Below are 18220 nucleotides of genomic sequence, written 5' to 3' on the forward strand. Positions count from 1 at the left end.
TAAACCGATTCCTAGAGTGATAAAAAATAAATGACCTTCAATGACGAAATCCATGGATGATGTATTTGGCCTCTACTCTTTCAAAGGGAAAAACTCCACGTTCTGGGTACCCGGGTTCTCAGCATCCTGATCGAACCTATCCGGAATCCGCAAACCCTCACGCGCGTAGTTGTAGCGGTCGGCCGTGTACAGGACGACAGCCGTCCCATCCCTCCACAGCCAGAGATCCCTGGTTTCCAGCTGCCACTCCTCGAGCGCTTTCCGCATCTCCTTCAGGGTGTCTTGGAACTCGGGCCTCCCCGCCAGATTCTCCACTTCCAGGGGATCGTTCTCCAGGTCGTACAGTTCCTCGGGCGGCCGCTGGATGTAGTCCCTGAACTTGCGCTTGCCGATCATTGGAGGCGATGAGTTTCGCATGCCCTCGAATGAGAGTGATGCGTACAGGTCCATTGCCATGGGGAAGTCGAGCTTCCAGCAGACGTTCCTGTGGTACTTGAAGCGCCTGTTCCGCATGAACCTCGTGGGCCAGTAGTTCGTGATTTCGTGGAAGGTGTGGGAGCCGAAGACTTGACCCCATGCCTCGTCCTGACTGTCCTTGCTGAGCACGCTGAGGATGGATCTTCCACGGCGCTGAATCTTTCCCTCAGGCGCGTTGGCTCCACCATGCCCGGCCCAGTCGAGGAACGTTGGCAGGATGTCCACGTAGGAGACCAGGTTGGGGTTGATACTTCCGGGTGCGCTGATCCCGGGAGCGCGGAGGAGGAAGGGGAGGCGCACGCCCGCTTCGAAGAGGGTGGTCTTCGAGTTGATGAATGGCGGGCCGTTGTCGCTGAGGAACAGGACGAGCGTGTTGTCCCTTTGGCCCGCAGCATCCAGTGCAGCGAGGATGAGTCCGACGCCCTGATCCATCCGCGTGATGGCGCGATAGTACTCTGCCAGCTCTTGCCGAACCTCTGGGATATCGCTGAGAAAGGAAGGCACTTCAACGTCTTCGGGCTTGTAAACGTGATCCTTCAATCTCGGATCGTGGTTTCCCTCCACGTTTCCGAAGCCTCCACGATGTGGGATGTGCCGGTGCGGATCGACAAAGCCGACAGTAAGGAAGAAAGGCTTACTCTCATCCTGTGCCCCACGGAAAAAGGCAGAGGCCCTGTCTGCTATGTACGCCACGTTCCTCGAATCACTCTCCTCCCGCACCTGCCACGGATACCTATCATCGGGGCCGACGTGGATCTTACCAAGAATTCCGGTTTTGTAGCCGATCTTGTTAAAGGCCTCGGGCGCCGTTTCGATGTTTGCAAATGTCTGAAAGCCATTGCGCTCGTGGTTGAGTCCATAGCTCCCGGTCTCGTGCGTGTGCAAGCCCGTGTAGATGACAGTCCGGCTTCCGCTGCAAGAAGCCGTGCTGGTGAAGGCCATATCAAACTGAGTCCCGGAGGCAGAGAGGGCGTCCAAGTGAGGCGTCTTGATGGCCTTGCAGCCGTAGCAGCCCATCTGCTCCCGGCCGAGGTCATCGGCGACAAGGAGCAGAATGTTCTTCGGTTGAGCCATTGCTCGGTCGGTGACAGTCTGAAGCTGCGAAGCGATGCTGAGACTGTCGATTAAAGACGCAGTAGAAGTGGGAAAAGTGTTGAAATAACTGCCGTGGCCTGAGGGCGGTCATTGGAGGGGCTGCCGGGATTGCGCCATCCGATCTACCTTCTCTGAATAAGGAAAGTGGGGTTGTACATCAATAGAACGCGCGTTGCATTTGTGCAGAAATGGTGCAGCTGTGTTAACGTCCTTTGTGGTCTACCTACCGAGAACACCCGTCAATGATAAATGAGTGTGCTGGAAGATCCATACTTTGAGCCGCCGGACTCGGGCGTGCTGCCCACGCTAAACGGGGCGACGGGCAAACTGCTAGAGAACGTGCCGCTGCCACGCATGTACCGCGTGTTGAGACGGAAGTTCCGAACTTTTTGCACGCAAGATATCAACATTGAGGTCAACGAGAAGCAACGTACTCCTTTCGAAATCATGGATCAAACAACCTCCCTCTTTACCAGCAGCGAGACATTCTTCTTATACGCGATTCAGAATACACCTATACGCAGATATCGAGTAAATCAAACGTTACGCAACGCGCTGTCTAATATAACTGCTGAAAGCAGTCGGCCAGCCCTAAATTCAAGAACAATGTATCCACCCATAGATATAGCAGCATATAATGTTTTACAAAACACTTGGACGTGATATATAAAACAGGAAACTGTGATGAAGTTGTTCTACTATATAGGAACGCTAGCCTACACCCGTGCGATTGTAAAGAGCCGAGAAACGAAACTGGAATCCCCACCATTTGTTTTCCCAAGCATCAGAGCCCGAAAGAAAATCATGCAAATGAAAGCTAGGCAGTAGCAACTCCCTGAAAACATCTGCACGTACAGAAATGAACCATTGTCGATTTCGATCAGGGAGTTGGCGACTACCTGCGAGACTAAAATGAAACACTAGATGTCAGCTGCCCATCTGGAAACGGACAAGGACATCAACTTACATAAAGCTGGGATGACCAGGACCAACCAAATCAGGGAGAGCGCCCTATCTAGCTCGCGGAGTCCGACGACCTGAGCGGTCAAGGGAGCAACTTCGGCATAGAAGGTGCCACTATATGCACCGTCAGAGAGAATGACTTTGTTCAGGGCAAGGAGTAACTCACGTCACAGTACCAGCGAGGAGCCCATACACCAGAATGACACTGTAAGACTTGGCCAACGGCCACATGACGAAATTGAGGATGGTAGAGAAGGCTGCGGCTCCAGTGGTGACATTCAAGATGCCCAGATTGTCGCACAGGAAGCCGATGGCGGGACGACCAATTGCTTGACCAACGCTCATCATTGCCACTGCAACAGAGCCTTGACTGGCGGTGAGGCCAATGCTGGTGCAGTACGACGACATGGAAAAGAGGCCCATGATGTAACCGAAAAGGCAGCACAAGCCGTACACCAGGATAAGGGGGTATCCCGGCGTAGTCAAAAGGCGATAGTTAAAGGGCGACCGAGCAATGACACCGATCTGCTCGTTGCGGTTGCGCAGAAGTAAGACGGCTATGCCGTTGAAGCAAAAGATCAGAATGGCGAGGACGCGCATGGTCATGGCGTATCCAAGGTTCTCCAGCATGCGGTTCGTTCCCAGCGAGTAAGCGAGGCCACCGACGCCGGTGCCAGCGGCGCCCAGCGCATTGGCAAAACCAGTGTGACGGCGGAACCACTGCGAGATGATGCCGACAGATCCCGTGTAAAGCATTCCCATGCCCAGGCCGTAGCCAAAGCCCTGCGTAAGGAAGAGATGCCATGACCGAGTGGCAAACGAAGCACCAACGTAAGACCCGGCCTCGATCAAGACACCAGTGAAGAGGATTGGGCGACTGTATCCCTTACTGACGTAGTATCCCACGAGCGGGCTGGTGATGAATGCAACGGCGATGCTGAGCCCTCCCACGTAGGCAAACATGACGTTGGAGGTGGGCTGGAACGATGGATACGTCGCATAGTACGTCAGGAAGACTCCGTAGGCCTGTAAAAGGGAGGGGGAAACACCCCTAGTTAGACCGAAACCATGTCGAGAAAAGTGAAAGAAGAGGGTTCTTACGCTGCTCATTCCCCAAGTGTGCACAGCGATCAAAAACACGCCGACAACGCAAGCCCAGCCTCGGGGTGTGTCATATTGCAACTCCTCTATTTCACCAACAGTCTCAGACCTGGACATGTTGACGACGACACCAGGATCAGGATCGCTTCGCTTGACGCCGACGATGGAGTTGGGCTTGGAAGTTGCCATATCGAATGCTCATAGAGGGCGGACAGGCTGCAAGATGAAAGGGGGCCTTCAGCGTGAGGGACGATCGAAGTCGGGGAAAACGGAATCGAAAGAGCAACGTCTTTCACGGGAAGATTCAGGGTGTCTTAAGACTCAATTGCAGAGTCTCGTCGTCATACAATGGCTATATGGGAGAATTATAAGCAGTTAAGACGGCGAAGGAACGGTCAAGATGGCCCATAACGCAGTCCTTAACATAAGATGTTGCTAACAGCCAGATAGAAAGCAGATAAGTAATCAAGACGGCGAAGAAACGGTCGAGATAGCTCACAAGGCAGCCCTTGACATAAGTTGTTGCTAATGGCCGGATGGAAAATAGATAAGCAGTCGAGACGGCGGAGGAACGGTCGAGATTGTGGTTCGTCGTACAGTGGGTCAACGGAGATGGCGCGGTCGAGATAGCGCCACACCAAAATTACAAAGGCGACAAGCCTCGTACGCCGTATTTCACTATCGAGTGGAGAATAGCACCGAGTGGTGAAGTAATCACCGAATTCGACAACCACTTGAGCGCCACTTTGCAAATAACCCAGGGGATTTCCTGTTACAATCCTTCCTGTACTTCGTAATGATGCTAGTAACCGGCGGCCACGCGGGCAAGATACGGGCAATCCATCTGCGATATACTCCCTCCAATTAGCTCTTATGCCGTCCCTTATTAGAGAAAATATAAAAGAATGTTGCTGGTGTCGACAGCTTCATTTGTGACATCTTTCTTGACTTCATTCCGCGAACGGCCTGTCACTCGGAATCACTCTTTTCCTCTGCTTGTGCTACTACGCCCGATCGAACGAAAACAACGTTTCCCCCCACGGAGCAATCCGGCGGCTCTCCAAAAAAAAAAAAAACATCAACCCGAGTCGATCACCTACGCCACGATTCCACAAAGATGACGGCCACCGAGCGTGCAGCGGCTCCTACGATGAACCACAAGGCTCAAGTCAAGATTGCCGCCGCTCAGATTGCGCCCGTGTTCATGAACAAGGCTGCGACGACTGCGAAGGTGTGCAAAATGATCCGCGAGGCGGGTGAGCAAGGAGCCAAAGTCATTGGCTTCCCCGAATGTTGCATTCCTGGCTACCCTGGCTGGGGCCAAACCCAGCTTGCCGGCGGAGCCAAAGCCATTGGACTCTATAAGCAGCAATTCTACGAGTCGGTTGAGGTGCCGGGGCCGGAGACGGATTTGATTGCACAAGCTTGCCGCGAAGCCAGCATGTACGCTGTCGTGGGCATCAACGAGCGGCTGGCCAATACGACAGGCACCACCTTCAACACGCAGATCATCATCGACCCCAATGGAGAGATTGTCAACAAGCACCAGAAGTACGTGCCAACGGTAACAGAGCGGCTGGTCCACGCGCCCGGTGGCACGGGCACGACGGTGTCGACCAAGACCGAGTTTGGCACGCTGAGCGGCTTGATATGTGGTGAGAACTGCAACCCGATGGCGCTCTACAGCCTGTCGCTCGAGTACCCGACCGTCCACGTCGCCTCGTGGCCGGCGCACTTTGGGCCCGGCAGCTCGACGCAGGAAGACATACTTGCCGTCACCAAGGGCATGGCCTACAACCTCGGCTGCTTCATCATCAACTCGGTCAGCATCAACTGCGACAGCACCATCGATGCGTACACGTGGGACAGCGCCGAGGCACGCGAATGGATGCTGTCGCAACGCGAGCTCGACCATACCGGCGGCGCCAGAGCTACAATCCTTGACCCGAGCGGCAAACTGCTGGCTGGCCCGCTGCCTGCCGGCGAGGGCATTCTGTATGCCGATGCCAACATCGAGGATGTCCTGGTCAATAAGTTTATGGTGGATGTAGCAGGTCACTACCAGCGACCCGAGCTGTTCGCACACCACTTTGAAAAGTATATTAAGAAATAGATAGAAGCCTATGCATCAGATCATTTTCACCATGCCATGGCCTCGCCAAATAGTATGCAAGTGACAAACGGTGTGTCCACATGTTCCTGACGTCACAATATCTATGGATGCTTCGCAACTTTCCTGTTCTTAATCTTGTAGATTACCACTGCAGGGGTTTTATTGAGAGAGAGAGAGAGGATTTATACACACCGATACACGCGCTAAGATCTATCTGTGAATACTCCGTATTAGTCTATTTACCGAGTGCTTTCAACTCCTGTTCATGCAGCATGTTAATAAGATTTGCAACCGCATATTCGGCTAGCACGCTCCGTCCTGCCAGCTTTTTCAGGAATGCGATGGATGCCAATGCTTGATCTTTATGCGCATCGATGCTTAGCGCGCATGCGCAAGAGCCTAGATTGGCGATGACGGCCGCAGCCGAGGAGTAAAGCGCAAGCTGAAATGTCCTGGTACGTAACGAACAGCAAGGTTAGCTGGTGCTCCTCTTGTTCACCAACATCGGCGTTCCCTACCAGATTTGAAATTGCATGTGGTGCAAAGACGACTTGGTGATCAAGTCTATGATGGCATGCGCACTGCTGAGATAGATGGCACGCGCTCTTTTAAGACTTAATCCATCGCTTGTGGTGTCCCGAAGTGGGGCCCGGTTGACAACGAGGCGATAATAAAGCAAAGCGACTGCGATGCTTTGTTTCTGCCACTCAAGAGACTGAGAAAACGACAGCCGTTTGGCTCTGGTAGAGCTCGCGGCGCCGTTATCGTCGTTGTCATCGTCGTCGTCGTCGTATGCGCTGAGGTGTGCCGGAAGTTGTGAGATGATCTCAGCCAGCTCGTTATCGGCATTCTGCACCAGCATCGGAAGAGTCGTGGACTCATCTTGTGTGACCGAGGAGATAGCTACGCGGAATCTATAGAGGGCGTGGCTAATGCGAGCCATGCAGGCAAAGTATTGGGATGATACATTCTCCGGTAGGACTGGCGCATCTGTGCCGCATGTCATCTGGGGGACCTTGATTGAGAAATCATCTTTCCGAATGCAAGGCTGATTGAGTTGCCCGGAAAGCCAGTCGGTGAGAACCAAAGCCCACCAGATCCTGGTGTTTCTCTGAGATACACAGGCGTCGTCAGCCTTTTCTTCCAGATTGATCCGTAAATTTTGACTGATGCGAGCCGCACAAGCCCAAAGGCTAGAGTACAGATTCAGATCCCCGTGGTTTGTAAATGCCACGTCGAGGATGATGATGGCCTGCACGGTTCGGATATCAAATACGGACAAGAAGTCGGACTGGTAGAGAAAAAATAAGGCCGAATCGTACCAGTTGTGAAGCGCCGCCGTCACGTTTTCTAGAGCACCATTAACCCTTCTTCTGGCAAGTGATACGTTTCAGGCAAGAACCAACCATGGGGAAGGTCAGCTAGCCTCGCGTCTTCGTCACTCACAAATGTAAGCTGCGCCTACCTGAGATGTTAGTGACACGGCATTGACCTAAGGTTTCGAGGCGCGAGACCCACCACCAAGCAACCGAAGTACAATGATAACCAGGCCGGATCTGCCGCTGAAGTAGGCGGAAGTCCCTGACGGCAGCTTTCTTCAAATTCCTGCCGTTGATTCCTGAACTCGGCCCAGTCGATGGCCAGGTGCAGCCAGCTCTGAGGGCCTTCGCGCCCAAAGAGGAACGAACTGCACTGAGTCGATGGGAGAAGAACATCTGCGGCACTCCGCACTCCCCTCGGTTGACGATGGTTTCGCAGATCAGCAAAAAGTAGCTGTTCTTTCTCGTCGATCAGGTCTTCTCGGTAGAGGACCTCTGCAGATCGCGATCGCAGTTCTGCATTCTCTTGCACGACTTGGGTATAGCTCCGCTGCATTATTTCATCGCGGTTTCTGGCCTCTTTGTCAACTTGGCGAACAAACCCCGAACTGTGAGATTGTCCTTGGAATCGTGGCACATACTGAATGAGGCGCCCTTTGACCATGACTGGTTCGATGCGGCATGAGGAAGCCACGCCGCGCCGGCGGCATTGGCGGCACGGAAACTCTCTATCACATTTGATTTTGCGCCGATAACAGAACGAACATGATTTTGGAGGTCTCTGTGTTGAGCGAATGCCGCGAGATGCAGCTGTGTCGTCTGGTTGTTGGATCGGTGCGTCCATGATATTGATGATCAGAAGTCGAGTAGCCTGGGCCTTTATAATAAAGCAAGAGTGGGGTCGTGTACTATCCGGAGCCTCGGCTAGTTGCTAGCGCGTCAACTGCGGCCCAACTAGAGTTGAATTCTTCGCTCCTAGCGTAATAAGTAAACTGTTGCAGTTGGTGATGGTCGTGAAACGCGTGTGGTTTGCGGTGGTGAGCAAGAGGGAGGGGCGAGTCTTTATCTGCCGATAACTAAATTATCTGCACGTAGTATCTGCCACACATCTCTCTTACGAGCTTGCTTCTCGAAGGAAGCTCGTGATCCTTGGCATGGTGTTGAGGCTGCTGTGCCTTGCCTTGCCTTTCCTGCGCCGCGCCGTGAGTCGCGCTTTGCTGTGCCTTGCTGCTGCTCCTGCGTTCATCTGGATAGGTATTCGTTGTGGATTTCGAATATCTCGGGCGGGCCAACACTTCCTCGCTTTTCTCCCACAGTCCAAGGTGTTCCAGATCCGGACGACCCTGCAAGTTGGACGTTCCAGCTGCAGACAACTTGGCGAAAAAAAAAAAAAAAGACGAAGAAAGGCGAAGAAGAAAAGGAAGATGATGAGAAAGTGGCGGCGTCACTGGAGAATCTGAAGAAGCGGGCTGAGACTTTTGGTGAACTCTTCCGCTCAGCGAACCTGAGGATCCCAGACGGCACGCCAGTCTACGATAACAGGTTTCCGTATTGGGTACCAGTGCCATGGGACAGTAGGGAGGGTCGGATCGTGCTGGTGGACGATGCCGCGCACCCTATGACATTTCGTGAGTCACTGACACGCATCTTGTTCTGTGTGAGGACAGTAGGTGAGTTGTGCTAATGCAGATGAATGGCAGAGCGCGGACAAGGGATGAACCATGGCATTGCCGATGCGGAAATGTTGACCAAATGCCTCAAGGCAGCTGTGGCCGGAGAGATGACCTGGCAGGCAGCCGTCGACGAGTATCAGGCAGAGATGGTCGACCGAGCTGGAGATGAGGTCAGAACGTCACTGGAGAATACGGAGATGCTGCACGACAGGTCGAGGATGCAGAACTCTCCGATCATGCAGCGGGGAGGACATCCGCGCGAGAAGCAGGAAGCAAGCAAATAAAACTGAGAACCACAACCTTCTCGCAACTATAGTGTACATTGGGTAAAGCGGCACGCAGATATTCGTTACAATATTTTTGAATAGAAGTACAGGAAACAATCAACGGAATTATCATCACTCTTTGTCACGGTATGCGTGTGCAGGCTTGCTTAAAATCCGAGAACAAAGTAACCCAGCGCGGAAAGAGAACCCATGATCGGGACCCAGCTGAGGCTTGCGCTGCTTGCGGCTCCGGTCGCGCTCGCAGAGGCAGCAGCGGAGGCAGCCGCAGTAGAGCTCTAAAGAGAAGTTAGGTTTTGCAGTCAGAGCAACAAGAACGAGGTTACTTACAGCAGTAGAGGAAGCCGTAGCAGCAGCGGCAGTCGACGCAGCAGCGGTCGATGCGGCAGCAGAGCTGGAAGCCGAACTGCCAGTGGAAGCAGCCACGGAAGTACCTGAAGCGGTCGAGTTGCCGGCAGAGGGGGTAGTGGCAGCAGTGGCAGTAGCAGAAGCACTGGCGACGCCGGTAGCCGAGGCGGCAGAAGTCGCGGTGATGGCAGCGGACACGGCGGCCTGAGTGCCGGTGAGGGGCGTGGTGGACAGTCCGCACGATGAGGCAACGGCGCTCAAGCTGCCGCCGTAGTACTTCCAGATGTCGACGTTGTCGGAGCCGGCGCACTGGAGGCAGGCGTCATAGTCGTGCAGGAATGTCTCATCGTTGCACGGATCGTCGCCGCGACCCGCCTTGATCGCCTGGCCTTTGGTATGGTTCAGTTGTCGTGTCATGCGTGAGATGCTCGTGACGGCTTACCGCAATTGTCGTGGCAGTTGTACTCTGCCTCAGACATATCGTCCTGGCGCTTGAGAATCAGACCCAGCGGCCAATCCGGGTCGAACATAAGGCCTGAAGCCGCATTGGCGGCGACAGCAGCGAGGAGAAGGCACTTCTTGGCAAGCATTGTGGATATTTGGGTGAGGATGTGAGGTGAAGGATGGAAGAAGAGAGTCAGAGGGGTATCGCCGGGTGATGGACAGGTACTTCGGGATCGGAGATGACCGGGGTTTATATGCTAGGCCGTCTGAATAGGACAAACGGCAGCGTTTTCCGCGTCCAAGAGAGCTCTACCAGAGTCTCGGGAGCGCTGTCGGAGCTAAGTTAGAGCCGACATTGCCGATCCGAGCGGTCGAGAATTGGTGGAGTCTGGCATGAATCTCTCGTGGAGACCACGAGCCATTTGCCTTCCACGATCCATGGAAGCGAGCCGGATGGAGCAATGCCGGGCGAGAGTCTGCAGCTTCGGGTTGCAGTGGCGCATCAGAGCAATTAAGAGGCGTCGCTTGGGCCAGGCGGGTCGGAGGGCAGGCAGGTAGGCAGCTGGCATGGATTGGTTGCGGGCTGGGGAAGGTGGAGCCGGCTCGGCGACGATATCGGCTGATCAGAGTTTGAATCTTATCAGATGACACAACGATCTGATTAGATTCGGCCAATACCCGCGCTGCTTGGCCGTCCTGGCGTGCCTTTCACAAGCCAGCGGCGGAGGCACCAAGTTCTGCATTAGCGCTGCCTCGCTAACAGCGATACGAGCGGTTTCGAAGGCGGCAGGTTCTGGGCGGACAACGAGGTGGTTCCATGCAGTACAAACGGGCCCGACAGCAGACGGTAATGCTAAGCGAACCGGCCAATCACCACCACTGCCGCTTCCTGCCAGGACGAGTCTGCCAACACCGCCAAAACTGTGCTGCAAGGGTTTGAGCCAAGGTAGCAATCGGCGAGGCAAACGGCTGTGATACTCCGGCCCACCTCTTTCCGACTTCACCACCACACCACGCCCCACTCCATCTATATATCTTCCAAGAGCTCCCGTCGCAAAGCGAGCTCACCACACGGTCCCAACTGCCTGACAGCGACAATCTTGACTGCCTTCAATTCCCTTGCAGCTTGTCTTCAACATGATTTCGCCCCGCCTCACCGTCGCTCTACTCGCCGGCTGCGCTCTGCAGCAGCTGGCCGCCGGCGCTGAAGTTCACGGCGCTGGAGCTGAGGGAACAGTCATGGGCCCTGTCGCATTCCTCTGGCCATCCGACCGCCAGTGGGATGCCTCGCAGGACAACACTGCTCCCTGCGGCAGCAGTGCTGGTGTAACCAACCGCACTGAATTCCCGCTGGGTAACTTCCCCGCAGATCACTTCGCATTGCGACACTGACGCTAACCTTATTGCACAGACCAGGGCTCCGTTGCTCTCACCATTGCCGACGATGCTTGGAACGTCGAGTTCCACCTCGCTGTCGGCAACAGTACGTTACCCTTTCAATTTGTCATTTGCTCTTTGCTGACCACAAACCAGACCCGACCAGCGAGAGCGACTTCACTGAGCAGGTTGTCAGCAACATCTCTTCCGTTCAGCCGGGTCACCAGTGCTACAAGCTCGAGGACTTGCCCGACACTCTCTCTGCCGGCACAAACGCCACCATCCAGCTCGAGTACTGGTCCAGCTACGAGGACGGCAAGAACGAGACCTTTTACGCCTGCGCCGACATCGTAAGTCTTACCTTCCCATATCTTACCTCCTTCTTGACAGTGCTCTGACATTCATTGTTTCTATCTCTAGACCTTCGTTGAGGCCGTCGCCTTCGACGCCCAAGTTCCCTGCTTCAACGTCACCGCCAGCGACTTTAACTCCGGCTCTGCATCTTCTTCTGCCAGCAGCAGCACTGCCTCCGCAACTGGTGCTTCTGCCTCTTCCTCCAGCAATGACAACAGCGGTAGCAGCAGCAGCAGTGGCGGTCTCTCCACCTCGGACAAGGCCGGCATTGCTATCGGCTCTATCCTCGGTGGCTTGTCCATCATTGGCGCCGGTATCTTCTTCTTCCTCTACCGGAGGAGGGCTGCTGCTAAGAGGGAAGCGGCTGCGGCTGCTGCGGCTGTCACGCCAAAGGAAGTTGAGGAAGCGAGCGTGAGGTCGGCCCGCCATTAAGTGGGGATGCGGTGGTAGTGGAATGGTATGATGGTCTGGTTTCTGGTGTGAACTAGTGGAATATGCTAGAGAATTTTTTTTTTCCTGGGCTTGATTAGTGGGGATAGTCTGGTTTCCGCGGTGGTGTAAGAAATGAGGCCAGGCGAGTAGGCGAATCGAATGAGGTGAAGCGATGGATGGGCTGATCGCTCATTTGTTGATGTACTGGAAACGATTACGAGTATGATATGGATGACTTTACGAGTTCTTGCCTTATTCGTGCCAAGCTATGGGTGAATTGGTCAGCATGGCAATAAAATCCTTTTTAGAAAGTGCTTGAATGTGGACCGCCTGCTTTTCGGACCCGCCTCTTGCCCCAGTTTGCTCAGGTAAGCGTCTCGGATTTGAATTGGAAGGTACTGACTCACAACCCCAGCTGATGTATTGAGTCAGTATGCGTTAACTCGTATCTTTAAACGCAGTAGTGAAGCGGGGTAGTATCTCGGATCACCGGTAGGCCGCTATGTTCATATTGCGTGCTACCCACCGTTCATTGGCAAGTAGTCGTTGGATATCTTAATGGCATGATTATCTATTGGCCAAGATATACATGAGTATTGTTTTGTTGTTGTATGTATCTCCTTGGCCCTACACTAGATCCACTCCCACACTTCAACCTCTTTGGGCTCTTATCAAAGCTTATCCATTGGTCGAGCAACTCAACATCATGGGTGGTTGGCTACTAGCCAGAGATTACTTTCGGCATATTTCTGAATTAGGAAAGAACCAGACCTAGTGGAGATGAGAGTGGAGGTGGTAATGGATTTGTAGGGTAAAGCAGGTGTTCTGATGACGATGGAAAAATCGCATAGAATTCTGTCAGTACAGACTAGACCATCGCCCTTTGACTGCAAACCCCCCATCATCTTCTGAAAAACCAGAAATCGTTTTGAGATCCCACCTTCCTCCTACCCCATATTGCCCCGCAAATGCACAGTTCGTACCCCACATTCCGAGACATCACCGCAAAACTACAACGGACATTGCGCGATGAGATGGGGGAAGTATGTACTCCACTTTTCCAGGTCAATCAATTGCTGCGCCGCAATAGATAAACGAATGGGACTGCATACGTATTCCACAATTTGTTCAATTCAAATTAAAATCTTTCTCTTTCCCTCGACAACCCTTCTCTTCCATCCATTGTCTTTCATCTAACACGCCTATTTTCTAAAGCAAGGGAAAGAGTGGAGCAGGAAAACAACAACACTAAATAAGAAAGAAAGTATAGTAGACGCAACATTTTTTTTAAAAAGAAAAAGAAAGAACGGGAGACGAAAAACAACATGCCATTCCCACCAAACCTCCCTCCCATCCCCACCGACCCCATCACCGCCTCCAACAGCCACCACCCCCTCTACGAACCCCTCCGCACCCGCTTCTTCAACGCCCGCCTCCCGGCCACCCAGCCCCTCGAAATCGTCTTCCCACGCACCACGGCCGACGCCGCCGCCTGCATCCGCGCCGCGCGCGCCCGCAGCCTGCACGTCGGCGTGCGCAGCGGCGGGCACAACTTCGCGGCGCCCGCGCTCGTCGCCGGCGGCCTGCTGCTCGACACGCTGCACCTGAACGCCGACGAGTTCTCCTACGACCGCCGCACGCAGCTCGTCTCGTTCGGCCCCGGCGCGACGGCCGCGCGGCTGGCGCCGTGGATGCGCGACGACGTCGGCCGCTTCTGGCCGTTTGGACATAGTCCGTCTGTTGGGGTTGGGGGGTTTCTGTGTGCGGGGGGGCAGGGGTGGTTTATGCGTGGGTGGGGCGCGACGGGCGCAGAGTGGGTGGAGAGGTTGGAGGTTGTGACGCCGGATGGGGAGGTGCGTGTTGCGAGTCGGACGGAGAATGAGGATTTGTTTTGGGCGGCGAGGGGTGGGGGGTTGGCGTTTTTTGGGGTCGTGACGAGGATTTGGGGCCGCACGGTGAGGATGAGGAGGGTTTGGGGCCGGACGTTGGTGTTTGGGCTTAGTGATGGTGGCACGGCTAAAGAGGAGGAGGAGGGGGAAGAGAGGAGCAGGGGGTTTGAAGAGGTGATGGAGTGGGCGCTTGAGACGGATGCGACGGCCTCGCCCAAGTACGGAGTCGAGACGGCCATAGTGACTTGTTATACTAACCGTGCGGAAGAAGGTACGCGGGATGAGGTAGGAGATGGGAGCTTGTTGTTGGTGGTGAATTGCACTGCGTGGGCGGACTCTTTAGCTGAGGCAGAAACGTTGTTGAGGCCATGGGAGCAAGTGCCTGAGGGGATAGCCAAAAGACTCGTGGCTAATCTGCCTGTCAAGGAGACAACATGGGAAGAACTGTTCAAAGCGCAGGACGAGTTGAATCCTGGGGCGAACGGAGAGAGGTGGCAGTGTGACAGCATATTCAATAACCCAAAAGCGCCAAGGAGTCAAGTAAGTCCTCAGTCCTTATCAGAGATTTCTATTGGCATAGCGACTGATGTTTGCACTAGCTTATTGAAGCCATAAAACCAGCCTTCTGTGACTTGCCGACTCGAAAGTCAGTTGGGTGCCTTTACATTTCAGACTATTACCCGGACGAGGAAGACCAGGCGATGTGCCTTCCGCAGCAGTATCACGTCTCGACCATGACGTGCTGGCATGATCCGGCCAAGGATGAAGAAATGAAAAAGTGGATTTACGATGCGTACAGCCGAGCGCAGCCCGTGTCCGTCGGCCAGTATGTTGCTGACTTTGATGAGAACCATCGCATCACAAAAGTAAGTGTAAAGTTGTACAGCTGGGCAACTGGAGTCTGAAAGCGGGCAGCTAAGCTTACTCTCGGACTGTAGGTGATGACAGACAATGCTCTAAGGCGGTTTCTGCAAATCAGGGAGAAATACGATCCCCAGGAGATGTTCATCGGCTATCGTGGACTTGCAAAGGTTTTGGATGAACATCCAAAGTTGCAAGATCGGCAATGACAAACCACCTGGGGCTCGCGCGCTTTGACATACTGGCTGCCGCCGGAGCGCATCGGCGACATTCCATCGTCAGCGGCATCTTTCCTCTGTATGGCCTCCGCGGGCACGTAGAGCTCTGGCTATTCGTTCTTTAACCATTGCAGTCTTTTGTTGAATTACCAAGAGCCCTACGACTCCCGAATTATCTTGTTATAAGGTAAGACAAGAGAAAGATCGTGTCGTCACCTATTGGTTCGCTTCCGCTCGCCCCCACCTTCAGCCTCAGTCATATAGAGCCCCCAAACCGGTGGACACTTATTCCCTCATCCACTTGTCAACTTTTCCAACACCTCATGGAACTATGGACCATATCTCGACGCCTTCCCAACCATATCCGCACACCGAACGAAGGATCCCGTACCTGGCTCAGTTCAAGCCGCGGCTTCGCTACGACTACCTTGGCTTCCATGACTTCCCGTCACGCAAAAGGTTCGACGTCGACGAGTGGATAGACGGACGCTTCCGACGAACGACCACCTATGACGACGCGTTGGCACTTCTTCAATCGTGGCTGTTCTTCGGGCTGCTTATCGAAACTCTCAAGGAGGGGGACATTGCGGTGCGCGTTGATGACTTCCTCGAGCCAGCAGCAGCCAAGCACGGCGACAGCAGCTACATCTCCAACAAAAAGCTTCTCCAAGTTTCAAAGAGGTGGGAGGTAAACATCGCAGCTTTGACCGAGGATTCCAGGAAGCAGAAGTGCGAAACGGTCCGGTCCTACCTTCGGTCAGCACGGGAAGTGTACTCCAGAATCGAATCTATGAAGGAGTACGAGGGCGAGCCAGGGGCTCCACATTGTCATTTGTTTAGACCGGCTCAATCCGACCAGTGCCCTTGCTCCAATGCCCTGGATGTCTGTGAGCTCTGTTCCGTGGCCGACGACGAGGTCTTACATGCATCGCTCATCATTGCTGCGGACCTCCTTGACACCTGGTCGAGCTACTTCCTGGATGATGCTCCGAGATTCTCCTGGTCCCCCAGCAGATATCTGCGGTGGAGGCTATTGAAAAGCGGGTGGTGTCGTCGAGAGGTGCACATGTTGATTGGTCAGGGTTACGGACCATCCACGATTTTCTACCTCGGCTCTACCAACCGTCAAGCCGTTCGCGCAGGCCACGAAACCTGGATGTGCACCGAGAATGAATGTATCACGGAGCAGTTGGATAAAAGAAGATACCGTACGAGGCACGCCGATTTGTGCCCGCAGGACAAGACCTGTTTTGAGTTGGTGTTCGAAACGCCCTGGAACCGTCGACTGTCCGGACTGGTGAAAGCTGGCCAGACACCTGTAATCACAGTAACGGAGACGTCAGAGAGGCCGTCATTGCACGTTTCCATCCTCTCGGCCCAAGGGACTATCCAGAACGGCGGCGATAAGCCGATTGAGCTATCGTCTGAGAGGCGTGCAGTTTTCTACGGTGACTGCAGCATCCCGCAGACAACGAGGAGTCCAGGACGCTACGTTGCCATATCACACGTGTGGTCAGAGTGAGTGACCGTAGGCCTTCCCCCTTTTTCAGAGATGTAAATACTCAGTCTTCGTAGTGGAATGGGGAATCCCAAGCGCAACGGATTGCCGAAATGTCAGCTATTGCGCATTCAGGGGTTGGTGAACGATCTGTACCCTGACTCAACAGAGCCTATTCCATTTTGGATAGACACCGTGTGTGTACCGCTACAACCGAGTGCGAGGTCGTCCGCGATCAAAGCCATGCGCTTCACCTATAAGCAAGCAGACAAAGTCCTCGTATTGGACAATACGCTTTCCTCTCTGGAAAAGGGGACAACTGCAGTCGAAATGTTTGCAAGAGTCATGTCCAGCAGCTGGACACGTCGATTGTGGACCTTTCAGGAAGCTGCGCTAGCAAAAAGCCTGCACTACCAACTCTCCGATGTGGCCATGACCTCCCGTGAGATGTGGCACCACTGCTGTCAAAACTTTCTGCTGGACAATCCTCATTGGAGCGAACCAACTTCTACCGTTCCACTAGCCACAACACGCGGCAGCCGCGATAAGGATTACCACTACGCTTCCGACGAAGAAATGCGAACCAGAGCCAGCTGGCTGGATCCAGTCCTGCAACAGACCTTCTCGGCTGTTCAGGATCTTGAAGATTTTGCAGACGCTCGAAGGGCAAACCCTGAGTTTGGACAAGATACCATCGAGTATCGCGACGCCTACGACCTGGAAGTCCTCAGTGGACCTCTCCGCTGGAGGAAGACTACGCGAATGGAGGACGAGACGATATGCCTCTGCGGAATACTAGACCGGCCGGTTGACGACCTTGTCGGATTACGCGGTGAGGAACGGATGAAGAAGTTCCTCGGGTCGTTCAAAGGCGTACCGACGAGCATTCTGTTTCAACAAACAAGGTCGCGTCTGCAAGCAGAAGGATGTCGATGGATGCCATCGTCGTTTCTCGGCTCGGAGAACGAGGTGATTTCCCTAACAGAAGGGTATTCCATACCAACACCTGAAGGGTTGAAAGTACAAAGCCCTGGGATCTTGCTATCCCCAGACTGGAAACAGGAGGATGAACAAGGGCGTGGAAAAGTCAATGTGGAAATTTTTGGCCAAGATTTCTACCTGACAAACGATGGTTCAGACATGGACGAGTACGGTGTTCCCGACGACTGGTGGGGTACCTTGGTGAGGAAGGAAATGAAAGAAATCGGAATAATCCTCCGTTACCCAATCGAGGTTATTCTTGATGAAGGTTTACAAGGCTGCCCTGCAGTCATTGTGACCATGGAAAAGTCAAAACAGCAAGACGGTGCTTGCCGGAGATGTAGGTTGGAGTATGTGACAATGCTCTACGTAGACGATCCTGAAACGTCAATGTGGATTAATGACCCAGTACCTTCGAGGTATCAAGGGGACTTCATGTGGCTTCTGCGTTAGCATTTACAGAAATAAATAGAGATTAGCAGGACTGAGGAATCCTATCAAAGGCCTTCCAACGAAGAAACCTTTAAAGCAATACCACCCGTGATTTATGAGCCCGTCTGCGCCGCGAAGACCAGGTGGCTGCTTGTCAGAAGCACAAAAAAAAAAAAACACTGAAACACATCAATCGTCTCGGGGAAGAGAGCCTCTCTCTGGTTCCGTCATCTTATCTCCCTCCTTCACCCTCTCTTACAGCCCTCTCCTCGCTGCAGTATGGGTGGCGGTCGGTCGTAGACCCACTACTCGTCGGACTCGAAGATTAACACTGTAGAGCAATACATAACCCATGTCTGAA

General features: G+C 53.8%; 6 protein-coding genes across 6 annotated transcripts; 4 read left to right on the top strand and 2 right to left on the bottom strand.

The window, feature by feature from the left end:
* Window positions 1-72: 72 nt before the first annotated feature.
* Window positions 73-3825, bottom strand: LTHEOB_3791 (Sulfatase; the record flags this gene model as incomplete). The annotated part of the gene is made up of 5 exons (XM_035512753.1): window positions 73-1594; window positions 2428-2479; window positions 2540-2649; window positions 2702-3561; window positions 3637-3825. The coding sequence occupies 5 exons, from the start codon at window positions 3823-3825 to the stop codon at window positions 73-75; spliced, it is 2733 nt and encodes a 910-aa protein (XP_035375184.1).
* A 928-nt stretch (window positions 3826-4753) lies between these two features.
* Window positions 4754-5749, top strand: LTHEOB_3792 (Nitrilase; the record flags this gene model as incomplete). The annotated part of the gene is made up of 1 exon (XM_035512754.1): window positions 4754-5749. The coding sequence occupies one exon, from the start codon at window positions 4754-4756 to the stop codon at window positions 5747-5749; it is 996 nt and encodes a 331-aa protein (XP_035375185.1).
* Window positions 5750-9174: 3425 nt separating this feature from the next.
* Window positions 9175-9963, bottom strand: LTHEOB_3793 (Dynactin Arp1 p25 subunit protein; the record flags this gene model as incomplete). Its single annotated transcript, XM_035512755.1, has 3 exons — window positions 9175-9303; window positions 9356-9762; window positions 9816-9963. 3 exons carry the CDS (start codon window positions 9961-9963, stop codon window positions 9175-9177), a joined length of 684 nt encoding a protein of 227 aa, XP_035375186.1.
* Window positions 9964-10954: 991 nt separating this feature from the next.
* On the top strand, window positions 10955-11980 carry LTHEOB_3794 (GPI anchored protein; the record flags this gene model as incomplete). The annotated part of the gene is made up of 4 exons (XM_035512756.1): window positions 10955-11171; window positions 11229-11300; window positions 11351-11544; window positions 11615-11980. 4 exons carry the CDS (start codon window positions 10955-10957, stop codon window positions 11978-11980), a joined length of 849 nt encoding a protein of 282 aa, XP_035375187.1.
* Window positions 11981-13305: 1325 nt separating this feature from the next.
* On the top strand, window positions 13306-14939 carry LTHEOB_3795 (FAD-linked oxidoreductase; the record flags this gene model as incomplete). Its single annotated transcript, XM_035512757.1, has 4 exons — window positions 13306-14154; window positions 14296-14409; window positions 14469-14735; window positions 14808-14939. The coding sequence occupies 4 exons, from the start codon at window positions 13306-13308 to the stop codon at window positions 14937-14939; spliced, it is 1362 nt and encodes a 453-aa protein (XP_035375188.1).
* A 340-nt stretch (window positions 14940-15279) lies between these two features.
* Window positions 15280-17880, top strand: LTHEOB_3796 (Sugar transporter stl1; the record flags this gene model as incomplete). Its single annotated transcript, XM_035512758.1, has 2 exons — window positions 15280-16466; window positions 16524-17880. 2 exons carry the CDS (start codon window positions 15280-15282, stop codon window positions 17878-17880), a joined length of 2544 nt encoding a protein of 847 aa, XP_035375189.1.
* Window positions 17881-18220: the final 340 nt, after the last annotated feature.

This window comes from Lasiodiplodia theobromae (genome assembly GCF_012971845.1).
Source record: "Lasiodiplodia theobromae strain AM2As chromosome Unknown scaffold_10, whole genome shotgun sequence".
NCBI classification, from domain to species: domain Eukaryota; kingdom Fungi; phylum Ascomycota; class Dothideomycetes; order Botryosphaeriales; family Botryosphaeriaceae; genus Lasiodiplodia; species Lasiodiplodia theobromae.